Source organism: Sphaerodactylus townsendi, linkage group LG05 (assembly GCF_021028975.2).
Source record: "Sphaerodactylus townsendi isolate TG3544 linkage group LG05, MPM_Stown_v2.3, whole genome shotgun sequence".
Lineage (NCBI taxonomy): Eukaryota > Metazoa > Chordata > Lepidosauria > Squamata > Sphaerodactylidae > Sphaerodactylus > Sphaerodactylus townsendi.
The window spans coordinates 74,202,728-74,219,624 of record NC_059429.1 but is presented as its reverse complement, the minus strand read 5'-3'; the positions used below and the strand labels follow the sequence as shown (position 1 = coordinate 74,219,624).

At 44.0% G+C, this 16,897-nt stretch overlaps 1 protein-coding gene across 1 annotated transcript in view; it reads left to right on the top strand.

Moving 5' to 3' along the window:
* The window catches only part of LOC125433362 (E3 ubiquitin-protein ligase Rnf220-like), a 235,559-nt gene extending 218,868 nt beyond the window's left edge, over nt 1-16,691 (top strand). Inside the window, exons 4-5 of the mRNA XM_048497863.1 lie at nt 14,928-15,057; nt 16,505-16,691. Of these exons, the coding sequence (XP_048353820.1) occupies nt 14,928-15,057; nt 16,505-16,691 (317 nt within the window). The remainder of the gene's footprint in view (nt 1-14,927; nt 15,058-16,504) is intronic.
* The last annotated feature ends 206 nt before the right edge of the window (nt 16,692-16,897 follow it).

Genomic DNA, 16,897 nt, shown 5'->3' with positions numbered 1-16,897 from the left:
ATTCTGCCAATCAATTTATTCTTTTTTAAAAAAATCTTTTAAATTTTATAATCTTTACTAAGTTTTTAAAAAATAACAATATTTGTAAAAATGAAGTAACAATTTTTTTAGATCCAAAGGATCATGTCTCCAATGCAGGTAACATTACAGTCATCCTTAGTAACACATAATCTTGTGAATATGACTTCTTATTCTTGAAGTCTTTCATATTTCTCTCTCTACCTTGCTATGGCTTACTAACTTATACATATTTTGGAGAACAAACAAAACATCATATATATATAGCCATCTATCAACAGCCTAACTTCTAAGATTATCAACTATAGAGCCTAATATTAGCTTCCACTCCTTTTCTACTTTAAGAATTAAATTACACTATTACAGACTTTATTTCTTCTATCTGTCTACATCTTATATGTAACAGTTTGAATAATATTTAACAAAAATTATTCAGAGGTGCCTATGCATCTTCTTCCTTCTTATTCTTTATTGCCTGTAATGATATGGTCCATACCATCAACTTATTCTTAAAGGCACTTCTTATTTTTAAGAAGAAGAAGAAGAAGAAGAAGAAGAAGAAGAAGAAGAAGAAGAAGAAGAAGAAGAGGAGGAGGAGGAGGAGGAGGAGTTTGGATTTATATCCCCCCTTTCTCTCCTGTAAGGAGACTCAAAGGGCTTACAATCTCTTTCTCCTCCCCCCCCCCTCACAACAAACACCCTGTGAGGTGGGTGGGGCTGAGAGAGCTCTGAAGAACTGTGACTTGCCCAAGGTCACCCAGCTGTGTTGGAGTGCACAAGCTAATGTGGTTCACCAGATAAGCCTCCACAGCTCAAGTGGCAGAGCGGGGAATCAAACCCTGTTCTCCAGATTAGAGTGCACCTGCTCTTAACCACCACACCACGCTGGTATAGATCTAAGGGCATAGATCTCATTACATTCAGTATTCAAGATTACTGGCTTTGTCTTTAAACTGCATTTTTATCAATTTTACTATTCCAAAAATAATCCCCACCCCCAATGAAAGAGCAAAGCAATTCCCTGGATCACAACTGCCAAAGAAGGGGACATTGTGCTATAGCTGATTTTCTCTTCCCCCCCCTCCCCCGCTTCCTGCTGCTGCTGTAGGAGGACAGAGACTTATTTCCAAGCATTTTCTGTCGATTTCTGCATTTATCAATAGAATGCAGAGGTCGGTGTGTTTTGGCTAAGCCTGTATGAGTGAGCTTCTTTTATTTCACTTGGAGAAGCTGACGATGTGGAAGGGGGGGTGAGGGAGGAGGCGTAGATGGCAATAGGAGAGTGTAGAAAGGCTTCTGTGAGCAGAGGGAAGATGTCCGGGGCAAAGCTGTGCTTATTGGCAAATCTGCCTGCTCTGGCGGCGAAACAAAGTTAAAATTATTCTACAAGTGGTCTCACTTGCCACGGAGAGAATGAAAAGTGAACACACAGCTTGAAGAAATACCTCTGTACAAGAAATCTTGCTATGATGGACATTCGCTCCCACCACACAGCAGACACATTGTGGATAATCGACCTATGTCTTTCTGTGATGTGTTCTTTTTTTCTGATCGTGACACTCAGAGACAGAATTTTGAGCCTTGCCAGCCATGACTTCATTCTTATGTTCACTCTTTAAGGGGAAACTTAAGGGGAAACTACTGGGGTTATTTTCACGTGGAAATTTTTTAACAGATTTCAGGTAGGAGTTATAATTCAAAGCCATGGTCCCGTGAGGAGAAGAAGGTCTATTTAACACTTTCCAATTGTGACTGAAAATAGCCACTCGCAAACTACTTTTACTTCTGTTCGGGAAAAGTTTCAAAATCTCCACAAAAGAGGGTGACATTTATCCACAGGAAAAAGTATGTGAGGAAGCAGTTAAATCACCTTTTTTCTCTCCACCAGTTTACCACTTTAAGGCCTTTTGCACATGTTTGGTCTCTTTGTGTCAAGCATACATTGCCTTCTGGACAGATTCTTGATGGTGCATGTGTTTCTCCCTCTTCAGAATTCACTGTGCTGTTGATAAGAGAGGCTCCATGGTTTCTGGAGCAGGCAAAGCTCGATTTTTCCCTGCCTGTGCAGAGAAAGTGAAGCAGAATAGTGTGTGTTTTGTTTCATTTGGATTTTCTGCTCCTTCCCACCTTCCCCCACCCCACACAGGAGTAGTTTCCCCAACATTTCCGCAGGATCAATGGAACTCCTTTTTGTTTTTTAATTTAGACATTTTTGATCTATTTCAGGAGCAATAGATCAAGGAAACAGCCTTTAAACAAAATAAAATTCAGAATTAGGCAGTAAACAACCACCCAACCCAGAAGCTGGAGAAGCAGGGGGCCAGCAAAATAGTGACTAGGCTGGGGAAAGCAACAGGACACCTCTTCATGTGTAAACAAGGAAACATGGGGAGACTTCACTGCGAAGCACACAGCCACACTAGAAACTGTACGTTCACAAAGGGCCTAAGTCTGAACTGACATATCTACAATCTATAAAAACAACCGCAGGGAAACTTATCACAGAACTAAATGTAGCTACAACTTTAGAACTTCCTAAAAGGGAGGTACAACTTTTCATAATATGAACAGCTGCATGCTAGAACTTACAAACTTCAGAGTTCACAGCCGTCAGCAATAGTGAGTCCAACTGATTGTCAGTATTGTTGCACAAGCAGAGGCTATTTGAAGGTGGAAAGGAATCTTCACCCATGTCTCAGCCTTACCAGTTCACCCAGTACACAGATCCAACAGACCTTGCCTTGTGTTTTTCTGCAGTCTTGCAGCATATTGTATGAACTGTGTAATGTGGAGCTCAGCCAAAGATTCTTGACAGAATAGAATTTACCATGCAAACGGCAAGTTCAGTCTTATCTTACCAGAGGAAATTGGTGAAAATCCAGGATTTTTTTTAAAGGAAGGGACCATTTTTCAGTGCTTTGCCTTTTTGGTTGTTTGTCGTAAAATGGTATCATCCTGTACAGTCTTTATGTTGAAGGGGAGCACATGCATCAGTGCATTGTGATATGATACTTTGCTTTAAAAACAAAGTGTAAAACCAAGAACTCAGCCAGTTTCTAGCTACTTAGAGTTAATCTAAGTTTCCCAAAGGACAGACTTATTTGGAACCTACAAGTGGCACTTTTCTTTGAATCTTTGAGTTCTTCTGTTGTTCAGGATGAGAAAGTGCCTCTGCTAGACCAAGCCGGATCACAAATAATGAGGTAGCTGGCACAGGAAGTTTCACATTCCTGAAGCTTGTCTTTTTTGCTTTTCTTTTCTGCTGATGTTCTGGAAGGACAACACTTTTCCTCCAGTCCTCACAGGCCAGGTGGGCTCAGGAAGGGATGCTGTTCATAGCTCTTCCTTTCGGATTTCTGCCATGGTGTCTTCTTCCTTTCTTCCTTCTCATCGAGAATTCATTGTCTTGTCAGCCTCTAGTTAGCTGGCGTGCGTGCAAATCATAAATTACACAGCTTGGGCCTCTAGTAGGCTTCAGTACAGACAAAAAAATTGCACTCCATCACTGTGTCGTCCAGCTTTTAGCGGTATTGATCAACGCAGCCCCCCTCCCCCCTTTCATTTTAACCGAGCTGGTTAAGTGCAGTATCTTATTTTGTGCTGGGACAAATGAAAAGAATATTAGTAGGGGTTGAAATATATCTCTTTTTTATCTCTCTGCTACTTTTTTATTGAATCTTTCTGAGTAGGTGGCTTTCCGCAGGATGACAGCCTCCTGACAGGCCCCTCATTAGAGACTAGACAGTAATTGTGATGCATTTCCCTGCACGGCCTTTTCACTTCTTTCCCCTTCCCCCCTTCCTCCTCTCTCCCTTTCTCCTGATTTGTAAAGTGATTGGATGTACAGACTTGCTCAGTTTCTTAAATTATCAGCCAGCTCAATCCATCTTCCTCTTGCCAACTATGGGCAACTGTGGGCTCCGAATCAGAACTAAGCTATCCAGTTCTCTAGGGCAGAAATCAAGGATTGCCTTTCCATGGAAAACACAGTCTTAATCTGGTAGGCCATGGGGTTCATTGCATAAACAGAAGTACTCTTTGGCTGATTACGCACAAGGCATCTGCTGTGCTATGGTGGCAAATGTCTGTTGGAGCAAGATTTCCTCCAGCCCCACTTTCACTTTCTAGTTCCCCCGCAGCAAGCAAGACCACTTGTAGCACAAATTTTATTTGACTTCAACACCAGGGCAGGAAGATTTTTCCAGTGAGCACCTCTTTGCCCTTGCCAGGGGTGTCCAACTCTGCCGCTTCAGATGTTCATGGACTACAATTCCCATCAGCCCACCTGCATGGCCATCAGTCCCATCAGCGGACCTGCAGGGGCTGATAGGAATTGTAGTTCATGAATCGTAGTTCATGAACATTTGAAGTGCCAAAATTGGACACCTCTGCCCTGGACCTCTTCCCTCCACCCATAGTTCCACACTTCCCACTCTTCACACTGCTATCCATGCTTTCCCCCTTGTCCCTCATTCCATATTTCTGGCTCCTTCCTTCTTAACACTCATACCGATATATCACTGTATCACAATAACAGAGCTGACTTTTGCTAGAAATAGCATGAGCAGGGTCTGTTTCTAGTTCCTACCCTCCTCCTATGCTCTGCTTCTGCAGTTTGTGATGATCAGAAGAGCTTTTAAAAACATTTTTTCAGAAAGCATCTTTTTTAAAAATAAGTTTCTCTTTTGCGGCAGCAGCAGTGAGAGAGAGGCTGGGTGGGAGAGAGAGAGAGAGAGTCTGGAGAGGAAGGGAGAAGGAAATATAATATTATCTCTACAGTATTGGGATTACTGTGTGTTATGAAGCCTGTGCCTTTAAGAGGGGTGGAGTTAATAGAACCAGGAAACAGAGGTCTGTTGAGACTAGCTGAAGGGGGGACTGGGCTACCTCCTCATGTGTAAATAGAGAAATGCGAGGAGGTCACATTTCAGCCCCACCGTGCAACTGCAAGGCCTGAGATAAGTGTTCCATGAGTAACGAGCCATTGTGTACTATCCATGAAGTCGCATTGTTGTGTTAACTGGGGCTTTTCCTACCAGTTCTAGTGAAGGACAGTGCCTGTTTAAGGGTGGCACTAAACAATACATAGTGCTGCCAGCAACAGTACCAAGTGCACAAGTCCTCTCTCTCTGTAGAACAATTTAGTGCAACGTATCCTGTCTCCTGTCATCATACTGCTGTATGACTCTGCACTATTGCAAGTGATATTTGGTGATGTGAGATGGAGGGATGTATCTACAGAAAATGGTGCCTAGGGCAAGCACTGAAATTGTGCCTCTGTGATGCATTCCATACTTGGAAGCCTATCCCACTCACACTCCACACAGTGCCCCCTGTACCAAATAGCATTGCTTTTTACTCAGACTTTGCAGGGGGTGGGGGAAGGAGGAGAGAAGACTTACTGAAATCTTGCCAGCCATTGGTCCTGATACCGGCTTACTAAAGGTCTAGTATTCCAATCCCAAGATCTTTATTATGCCTCCCTTGCCATAGCACAAAGACACCTTGAGGCAGGATCTCTTTTCTGAATCATCATGGCTCTCAATGACATCCACCCTTCCCCCTTCTTTCCGTGACTTTCATGTTGGAAGTCCAGCACAGGTGTCTCCCCTTCTGCAAAGGAGAAAAGAGAGGTAATGTGTTTGGGGGCGGGGGGGGGGGGCTTCTGCAGTCTGAAGCCACCAAGTACACTGTCCTGACCAAAGGAAGAGGACAGCATTGCCCTGTTCCGTTGTCTTCATCTAGCTCAGCGGTTCTCAACCTGTGGGTCGCGACTCCTTTGGGGGTCAAATGACCCTTTCAAAGGGGTCGCCTAAGACTCTCTGCATCAGTGTTCTTCATCTGTAAAATGGATAAATGTTAGGGTTGGGGGTCACCACAACATGAGGAACTGTATTAAAGGGTTGCGGCATTAGGAAGGTGAGAACCACTGATCTAGCTCCAGAGGAGTGCACATGAAGCCCCCCCCCCCCACTAGCCAAGGCTGGACTGTACAGACCTTTGACATTCTTTGCAGCCGCTCAGCAGTCTTGCCTCTGCATGCCCCCCTCTCCAGTGTCAGAGCCCCAAGTGAGAGCCTAGCACACTCTCCCCTTGAGTTGTGCCTTACCTGCTTAGGCTCTCGCTCTGGCTCTTGACTTTAGCCCTGGTGCACAGCCTGCCAGAAAAGCTCAGGCATGCGGCCATTGGAGGGTGAGCTGGGACCCAGGACCTGGTGCGGGAAGTCAGTGTTGTTGAGCCGATAGGGAACAGCGACCACAATGCTGTCAGATTCAGTATCTCTGCATGCGAACAAGTGACAACTACTAATGTAGTTACATTCGCCTTCAGAAAGGGAAATTTCTCAAAGATGAGGGGGATAGTGTGCAGGAAACTGAAAGGGAAAATCAAGAGAGTCAAAAATGTCCAAGGTGCTTGGAGGTTATTTAAAAACACAGTCTTAAAAGCTCAGCTGGAATGTGTTCCGCAGGTTAGGAAAGGCAGCGCCCAGTCCAAAAGAAAGCCACCATGGTTAAGGGAGGTTGAGGAAATTATTAGGGAAAAAAAGATGTCTTTTAGAAAATGGAAGTCCAACTTAACTGATGAAGAATACCAGAGAGAACACAAATGGTGGCAAAAGAGAAGCAAGTTAGCTGTAAGGGAGGCAAAAAAGGATTATGAGGAACGCATGGCTGCGAACATCAAGACTAGCAACAAACAGTTCTTCAAGTACATCAAAATCAGGAAGCAAGCTATGGAAGCTGTAGGCCCGTTAGGATGATGAAGGAACAAAAGGTGTGCTAAAAGATGACAGGGAGATTGCAGAGAAGCTGAATGAATTCTTTGCATCTGTCTTCACCCAAGAGGAGGTGAGGAAAATTCCTGCACCTGAACCAAGCTTCTTAGGAGGTGAATCCGAGGAACCAGCGAAGATAGTGGTAGACAAGGGAGAAGTTCTGGCAGCCATTGATAAACTAAATGCTACCAAATCCCCTGGCCCAGATTGCATTCATCCAAGAGTTCTTAAAGAGCTCAAGCATGAAATTGCTGATGTTCTCACATTAATATGCAATTTATCCCTGAAATCAGGCTCCATCCCTGAAGACTGGAAGGTGGCCAATGTCACACCAATCTTAAGAAAGGGTCTAGGGGGGACCCAGGAAATTACAGGCCAGTCAGTTTGACATCTGTTCCTGGTAAATTAGTAGAATCTATCATTAAAGATAAAATTATTAAACATGTAGAAAAGCAAGACCTGCTGAGGAAGAGTCAGCATGGCTTTTGTAGAGGCAAGTCCTGTCTTACAAACTTACTAGAGTTCTTTGAGGGTGTTAACAGACATGTGGATAAGGGGAACCAGTGGACATTGTCTACTTGGATTTCCAAAAGGCTTTTGACAAAGTTCCTCACCAGAGACTGTTGAGAAAACTGAGCAATGAAGGAATAAGAGGGGAAGTCCTCCTATGGATTAAAAACTGGTTGAGGAACAGGAAACAAAGGGTGGGTATAAATGGGAAGTTCTCACAATGGAGAGATGTAAGGAGTGGTGTCCCCCAAGGATCTGTTTTGAGACCAGTGCTCTTTAACTTATTCATAAATGACCTGGAAGTAGGGGTGGGTAGTGTGGTGGCTAAGTTTGCAGATGATACCAAATTATGTAGGGTGGTAAGAACCACAAAGGATTGCGAAGAGCTCCAAGTGGACCTTGATAAATTAGGTGAGTGGGCTAAGAAATGGCAAATGCAGTTCAATGTAGCTAAATGTAAAGTGATGCACATAGGGGCAAAAATCCAAACTTCACATACACGCTACAGGGGTCAGTGCTATCAGTCACAGACCAGGAAAGGGATTTGGGCGTCTTAGTTGATAGTTCCATGGGAATGTCAACTCAATGCATGGCAGCTGTGAAAAAAGGCAAACTCTATGCTGGGGATAATTAGGAAAGGAGTTGATAATAAAACTGCAAGGATTGTCATGCCCTTATATAAAGCCGTGGTGCGACCGCACTTGGAGTACTGTGTTCAGTTCTGGTCGCCACATCTCAAAAAGGATATCGAAGAGATAGAAAAAGTGCAGAGAAGGGCAACGAGAATGATTGAAGGATTGGAGCACCTTCCTTATGAGGAGAGGCTGCAGCGTTTGGGACTCTTTAGTTTGGAGAGGAGACGGCTGAGGGGGGATATGATTGAAGTCTATAAAATTATGCATGGGGTAGAAAATGTTGACAGAGAGAAATTTTTCTCTCTTTCTCACAAAACTAGAACCAGGGGGCATTCATTGAAAATGCTGGGGGGAAGAATTAGGACTAATAAAAGGAAACACTTCTTCACGCAACGTGTGATTGGTGTTTGGAATATGCTGCCACAGGAGGTGGTGATGGCCACTAACCTGGATAGCTTTAAAAAGGGCTTGGACAGATTTATGGAGGAGAAGTCAATCTATGGCTACCAATCTTGATCCTCCTTGATCTCAGATTGCAAATGCCTTAGAAGACCAGGTGCTCAGGAGCAGCAGCAGAAGGCCGTTGCTTTCACATCCTGCATGTGAGCTCCCAAAGGCACCTGGTGGGCCACTGCGAGTAGCAGAATGCTGGACTAGATGGACTCTGGTCTGATCCAGCAGGCTAGTTCTTATGTTCTTATGTTCTTATGAATTCCTGCCGCTGCTAGCACTAGTGGGGAGGAGGAGAAGGAGCCAAGCAGGAGAAGGAGCCAAGCATGTCACATGTGAACATCACAGACTCAAGGAGGAATCCAGGGGTAGGAGGAGAGAACTGCCAGGCTTTCCCAGGAGTGGCCACACTCATCACTTTGTTCCCTTGATGGCTGAAATGAAAAATAAAAATTAAGAGAAAGGACAGACAAAAGGGAGTACTTCTTCACAAAGTGTAACTAACTTATGAATTCACTAACTCATGAATTCACAGTCATATAGTGATGACCAATAGTGTAGGTAGCTTTAGAAGGAGATTGGACAAATTCATGGCAAGTGGGCCTATCAAGAGCTATTAGGCTTCATAGCTAAATGAAATCTCCTTTTCATTTTATTTTGTTAATTTTATTTTATCTCTGAGAACCAGTTGCTGAAAGGCAGCAGTGTGGGAAAGTTTTTTCTCTTTATGCTCCAGTTGTGGACATCCTGGTAGCACATAATTTGCCTCTGGATGAAACAGGTTGCATAACTATATGGGTCCTTGACCTGACCCATCAGGGCTCTTTTTATGCTCTTTTCAGTACCTCATTTTGAAACCTGAACTCGTTGCTCTTAACCCTTCCATTATTATTATTATTGTTAGGTTCCTCTTCCCTGCTTTACATCTGATGAGAACAAGAAGTTAGGGAAGGAGTCTTAAAAAGAAGGTACAACTGAGCACAGAAGAAACCCTTGCTGCTGTTGAGGCACTTTGAATGTCACACCTGATGCTGGCAGTCCTTTCAGCTCCAGGCTGAGCTCAGGGGTCCAAGTGGCTTGTCCAAGTTCAGAAGATCCTTGAAGAAACCACCATGCCTGTGCCCCTCACTGTCATTCATTGGCATTGCATCACTCCCAGGGAGCAGAACCAGTATTTGATTCTTCCAGAGCTATTGTGGGGCTTTCTCAGTGTGATTGTTTTCTGAGCTGGAAGGAAAGGTGGCTTGTCACAGCAGATATCTGCTATCAGTACAGAAATAACAGCAGGCCCATCACAGACAGCAGAATAATCACCACGGAAACTTCAGAAGCTTGATTACAGTCCCTGAGGCTGTGTCAGCATTTCCATTATGTTTCTACCGTTAGGCTTCTGTGCAACCTGTCAGGCAACAGGTCTTTGGTACAAGGGAGAGGGATGCTCATTTATTCTGGGGCGTTTCAGACTAAATGATTTGGGTGGATTTGTTAGGGCAGATGCATGTTTATGAAACGTGAGGGGGTGAGTGTGAAATTGATTCACTTTGCTGTTTGACTGAAAAACAGCCTTAGTTACTGAAAATTAAGGGTATGTTGTCACAAAACATTGGCTATCAGATTGCTTCTACGCCAAGCGCCTACAAATCTGTTTTCATTCTGAAACACATTGCCCTTGTCCTGGAGCACTGCCTTTTAGGCTGTGTGTAAACACAGCTGATGGCTCTGTGGAAACTATGGATTTTGATGGCTGTGAAAATGCCCCTGGTGCTGTACCAAACATACCAGCTGTGCCTGTGCAACATCTTCCTGGTTCAGCACCGATGTGGCAAGGTGTAGAAGGAATAGCTGCAAGCTATATAAGGCTAGGGGTGAGAAAAGAATACACTCTTTCTATAGCCACACACACTCAAAGCATGTACTCCAATTATTGTCCTACATTTCAGAATAGATTCTCTGGCATTGTTTCTGCTTAAAACTATATGTGATGTAAATTGGCTGGGGAAATTGAGCATGGGCATGAAACTGATGTATAATTACCTGGAGAAAAAAATGACAGTGAACAGAATACCAGTAGATTTACTGTTCAAAGAGGAACTCTTTTTATATGGTTGTTGATTTCCCAGATTCACGTGTTTTTCTAATGTAACCATACATTGGCTCATGTTCAGCAGCATGACTCTACCTGGTTAGAACTTGTGATGAGTCAGGTGTCTGATAATCCAAATGTCTTGGATACCCTTTAAGAGCATCAGGCAAATATGGCTGTGGAGTATCTGAAAACTAAATTCTTGAAATGTTTGTTTAACGGTAAGTTCACTGAAGAGACAAGGACAACTCCAGAATGCTTCTGGAGTAACACCATTTTTGTTCTGATACTGCACTGCTATGACTTTTTTCTCCAATTTCTCATGAAGAACTGTTTTGCTGTGGGGAAATTATAGCATCTACATGATTGACAGTGATTTCAGCAGAATGCAGTGAAAAGTTAATGCCATTGAGCAGTCAGAAAATGGTGCAGCTGTTGCTTCCTTGCCTTTCAGATGGCTTCATAATGTTGGAGCTACTCTGAAGGCAATTCACATAGAGAGATTACTCTTGAGTAAGGGTTACAGCTTTTGAATTCACAGCAATGGATTCATCATGCCCTTTTAATTACAGGCCACTAGAAGTGAGAAGTTGGTGACTTCTTCCTGGTGCCCAGGTCCTGTTAGGCCAAGCTGTGTGAAAAGATTGCTCAGGACTGGTCTTGTGGTTTCTGTACTGAAAGCCCCCCCCCCCCCCCCGTCTCTGGACAGGAAATATTAAATTTCAAACACTTAGAATGAAGAATTTCTTTGGAGCCCAGGGGAGTTTGCATTCACAAGAGAGGGACATGCCTGGTCCTTTTCATCTTTGCAGCATTAGCAAGCCACGGGCTGCAGGGGAGAACACAGCCGTGCCAAGGAGGGTAAACATGGGAGATGAACCCTGCTGAGTTACAAGGGGCCAAAGGGAAAGGAAGGGCAGGCAGGGAGGCCAAACAAATACAAACACAGCTGCCAAAAACAAAGCTTGAAAGGGGCCATTTGGAGGCTGCAGTCCTGGCTGAAATATGGGGGTGGGTGGAATCTCATGGCATTGTGGTATTCTCAGAGTTGGCATAGGCTGGGCAGCATGGTTAATTGCTTGGCATCATATTCACAACTACTGTCTCATTTAACCAAAACCCTTCAACAGGCATAATTTGGGATGAAGTGGAAACTGCCTCCACTATCTTCTATGTCAAGTCTTTCTTGCCGAACAAGATTGCTGTCTTGGGGCCAGTGTTGTTGTTCAAATTGCATTATTTGAAATGTACTCTGAAATTTGAAATGACTTCATTGCAAGCTCCATTGCAATCATGAAGTATATTGAGATTTGTTCAGTATATGGTACGACACCTTCATGGTCACTGTCACAGTGAGGTTTGCTAATTTTAATAATGCCTCTTGCTAACCATATGAATCATGTATTAATTCTCAGTATGATCAGGAAGTAAGGGTTTGCTATTGAAAACCTAGCTCATATATTTGGATGCTTTAAAAGTCTGCAGAGATTTGGTTTTTAAACTTAGCAGTTGTCTTTGTCCCCAAAACCATTTTTAAATGGCCCAAACCAAGGAAATGAGGGAGAAACTTCCACCAGATAAAAATGGGTGAGAAAGTAAGCATGGAATTAGTATCTTAGTGGCACTGAATTAATTGTGCTGGTGGCTCTGGATCACATCTAGTGATGATGGACAGAGAAGCAGTTTAAATTAGCATTACGTATCCCATGGCAATACTGTGGGAAGGGGACAGTGAGTTGCAGGTGGAGGGCAGCATGTTTACCCATCCAAGCATGCAGACCACAGCAGGGATCTAGCAGGATTTCCCGTTTGCTCAAAGGCTGCCTGTTTGTTTTAAGAGGGAGGATTCACACCCCAGCATTGTTGAACTGATGGGGCTATGGTTATAAATAGCAGGCAGTGGGGGATCTTCTGGGGTTATTTTGGACCTTGACCATACAAAAGTGGAAAAGTTCCAAGAGGAAGTTGGGATTGCTCATCCTCCCAGTCAAAGTGGGAGGATTGTTTCGGTCTGGTTGTTATTGAAAAGCAGCGTTTTGTACATAAAGAAATAAGAGAGAGCCCTGCAGGACAGTCTACTTGTAATCCTTCACATCTTTGGCGTGTAGGCCAGGGATTGAAGCAGGTTCGTGAGGGGTTCTAGGTCTCTTATTATTTGTATGTTTGGGAAGGTTAACAACACACGGCAAGAGAAAACTGGGGACGTTTGGCTTTTTTCCTGCTTCCTGGTAAAGGTGCCCATTCCCTCTTCTTTCCCAGAACTCTATTAATTAAAATGTTGTTTACAACTTTTCGGTACGAAGTGAGGACTCCTGGGTTCCCTTCTCAGTTACGGCCGGGAAAGGTAGTCTGGTGGGTTGCATAGAAGGAGAAGCCAAGAATCAAGACTTTCGGTTCACTCACTGCTTATGGAGGAATGAAATCCTAATTCCTCACAGGAATACTCCAGTGGGTGTGTTATGTAGCGTGGTAGCCAGAGAATGGCAGCTCTCTTCAAGCATTGCCTCCTACGTAGTTTTGAAGGACCAGTCAAGATGTTTTCCAAACTTATTCCAGCCTCTGCCCTTCCTCGTGTGAAGATTTGTTGTAACCCCAGCAAAGTGCTCGTGCCAACATGTTATCCTCGGAGAAGGTCTGTTGCTTTGCCGGGGATTCATTTAACTGGGCTGTGCTTTTTACTTGGGCCATAAAATAGCACCTTTTGGCTTTTGATTGGAAGGCTGCATTGCACACAGCCTGCTTTATGGCGCATTACTGCTTCTCACATGAATCTAACCAATTTGATCCATGTCTAATGCATAAATAAATAATCTGGGAGGAGGGCTTCACATTTAGATGACAATAGGAAACTATAAAGCATACTTTCCTTCATGGCTGCCATCAGATTTGAGTGTGCAACGCCCTCTGACGACCAGACCAGCTAATACAGCTGTGGAGCTAGTGCTCCAAGCTGTCTGGCTGTCTCCAGTTTACAATAACTTGATTGTTTGTTTCAAAGTTTTATTTTATGTTAGCAGGGTACTGCATGCAGCATACAATAAAATCTCTCAGCAGGGAAAGGAATTGGCTCTGGAACAAGCCCTGAACGTAGCAATCTATGCCTGCTGTTCTCCAAAATTCAAGCGTGCTGTTGGTATATCAAGGGAGTGTTTCTGAGATAATTCAAAGTGCTGCAGAATTCACTACCCTGTTATTTCAGGAGTTCTAGCATCCGTCTCAGAGTAGGAGAAACAAGATAGGGACAATTAATTTCTAAAAGTAATTCATCATGCCTCTGCTTAGAGATACTCAGGATAAGTTGGGTCTGCAGAAGCTCCTATATTTTTCTTAGGCTTTCAGGATCTCCCTTGATTAGCAACACCCCCAACAGTTGTCTGTGTCTTGTAGTGCAAGGAATCCTCCCTCCTCTCCAATGCAAAATCTGTTTTCTTGGGAAGAGTTCAGTGCTGCAGGTGTGTGCTGGAAGCATTAGAAGCCTGATGGGGTGGGGGTACGAGAAGGCAGCAGGGGAGCTTTCAGGGTAGTTCCATGCTGTAAATATGTGCACAGAGAATTGGACAACTCACTGGGGGTTGGAGAGGCCCAGCTGTGCTGGGCAAGGGGAAGAGAGAGAAAGCAAGATAAGGAATAGCTTTTGCTAGGAGGGAGTTTGCTGAACTTGCCTGCACTGAAAAGGAATTCTCTTTGCTGCTGACTGTCCGTGCCTCATTGTCTTAGTGCTCCTTTCAGCGTCCTTGCAAAGACAGGCAGGAGTTGTGGTGCCCTTTCTCTTGACACGTGCATGCTAGCCGCAAACCTTTCCAGAAGGTAGCAGTAAAATGACATCTCTATCAGAGTTTGTGGATCAGTGGGTGTATCCCTGCCATTGGCCTGAAGGTTGAATACCCTTCATTTAACAGGCTAACCCTGAGTAAAATTCATTGATGTAGTCATCTTGCTCATTCAAGTTTGCTTCACACTAGGGGTGTGTGTGTTTCATATTAACTCTCTTTTAAGGAAATTATATACATATATGAAAATTATCTTTTGCAGATTTGACCTTGATGGTTCATGGCGTTTCTGTACTGATTGTTGGACCTGTAAATAGTTACATACCATTTGCTATCAGGCTATTAAAAAACCCTTCTGTCTCACCAAAAAAACCGAAACTCAACATTGTCACTTCATATGCCACAAGCTGGACTGTCTTTGTTTTAGAATGCTCTGCTTGGGTCTAAGTAGGCATTAGGATCTAAATGGAGCATTCTTAAACAGAGACAGTACAGCGCGTGGCAAATGAAGTGACAATTTTAGGTTTTCTTTTAGTGAGACAGAGTATAGGTCTTTTCATTCAATCTACTGGAACTTTGGGTTGTTTTTTTCATTATTATTTTAAGTACCAAGAGTGGCAGGGAGCTACAAATTGATTAATATGATGCTGCCGGAGTCTCAGTAATCTCCCCTTGTTCCCTTACAGGCAAAAAGAAGGCAACGCTTTTTGACAGCCAGGCTCCCATCTGTCCCATTTGTCAGGTCTTGCTTCGTCCAGGTGAACTGCAAGAGCATATGGAGCAGGAACTGGAGAAATTAACGCAGCTCAACATCAGGTAAGGACAGGAAAGCTGCTTACTAACTCATGTCCTTCTACAAGCATCAATGTGTAGCCACCCCAAGAACAAGCCACCTTGGGACCCTTCCCCTGACAGCCAGCTGGACGTAGACTACCCAACTGAGAAACTTATAACATGCGTCTTATACCCCTGATGAAAAGTAGAATCACTTGGGTTAGGACTCATTTCCTACCTTCATTAAAAATGCCTGAGTATTCTCTTGAACATCTATTTGCCCCTGAATCAACCATCCTCAGACTTTTCCCCTCCAGCCTAACCCTGCCAGTACAGGTTTCCATAGATTGCAGAGGGTGAGTGAAGCCAATGAGTTGCAGTAAAGATCCATTGAAATTCCTGAGTATAATTGAGGCCCAGACAAATGCCACGGAGGTGATGCCTGTGGCTGCCAATATGCATCCAGTCATATCTAAAGCAGGAGCGCATGGTGCATTTTTTAAAAAATTGAGTATGTAGGCAGGAGGAGCTGAACCCTTCCCCCTTTGCCTGCTTAATTTGGGTGCAAACGGGTGATTCTAGCATTTATCTTCTACCTCAGCTGAAATAAAAATCCTTCTAGTAACAGAGGAGTACAAGGTTGAGTTTAGCTACTCCTGCCTGTACATGCATTTTATTTAAAAATAGATCCTCCCTAGTCCCCATTTTAGGCATGGGAATACATGTGAATTCTTATCGCATCTATTGTCTAGCTCTAAACTTGTAAGTTCCCTAGCAGGTTAGGCTTGGCGGGGGGAGGGGTGTGTGGAAAGTTGGAGATCCCTTGTTTTTCCTTCTCATCTCTTTCTTTTAACTGCCTTCCTCTGGAAAATAAACATCAAGGGGTGTAATCCATCAGCAAAACAGCATTGCTGTGTAACAGCGGGATGATAATGGTTTCCCGCTCACCTATTTTATTGTGTGCCACTCCTAAAAAGTACGCTTTTCTGAAGCCTTGCACAGTACCAGCGTGGTAGAGAAGAGGTTAAGAATGTGGACACAAAGGTAGAGTCCACCAGCCCACCTCCCATGAGACTACCATCTTCCCCGAGGCTGCCTCTCAGTTGCCTGCTGCTTTCACCAGCACAGCAAAAGTCCTCTGTTTGAAAAAAAAATTAATTGCATTTTAACTGCTAGCAGTTATTTAGGAAATCGCTGCAGCCAAGGGTTGGCAGATCCCTGGCCTTCCCTTAATAAAACTGCAGCCTGGGAGAGAGCGTGTTTATTTCAATTATTAATGAATTCCCCGGTCATTAAAAGGTGAAGAAAAAGATCAGGCTGCCGTTGGCAGTAAGGTGACGTCATCAGGTGGCTGGGAACGGCAGGAATCAGGGAACAACTAGGCTGTGGACTGCCCAGCACCTGAACAGACCACCCCCAAGGTTGTAAAGAAAGTCCAGCTTAGCCTGGAGTCTTTTCTCAATGTAATAGGGGGTCTTATTGGACACAGGTGTAAAGGCAGATTTGCACAGGATAAAGAGGGGTCTACTGAATCCAATCTGGACCAAGACCTCCCAGATCCATTTCCCATGTGGTATCCAGAACTGATCCAGAATTGGCTACTTCTCAGAGGAAAGAAGGAAGGGAACAGCCAAGACATTTATCCCGCACGGCACCCAGTTCCCTTGTGTGCATAATTTATGGTGTAATTTGGGCTGCATCCAACTTAATAAAGGGCCACAGCAAATTAACGAACAGGTTTAAATGAACAGAAGCAATTAGTGCTCAGAGGAGCCCGTGGAAAGAGGTAGGCTAGCCTTGGAGTGAAGCAGGCCGAGAGCAGCCTGTGGCTGGTGTGAGGCGGGTAAGGCAGGTGGGGGGGGGGAGGTGGTGTTTAATGGGA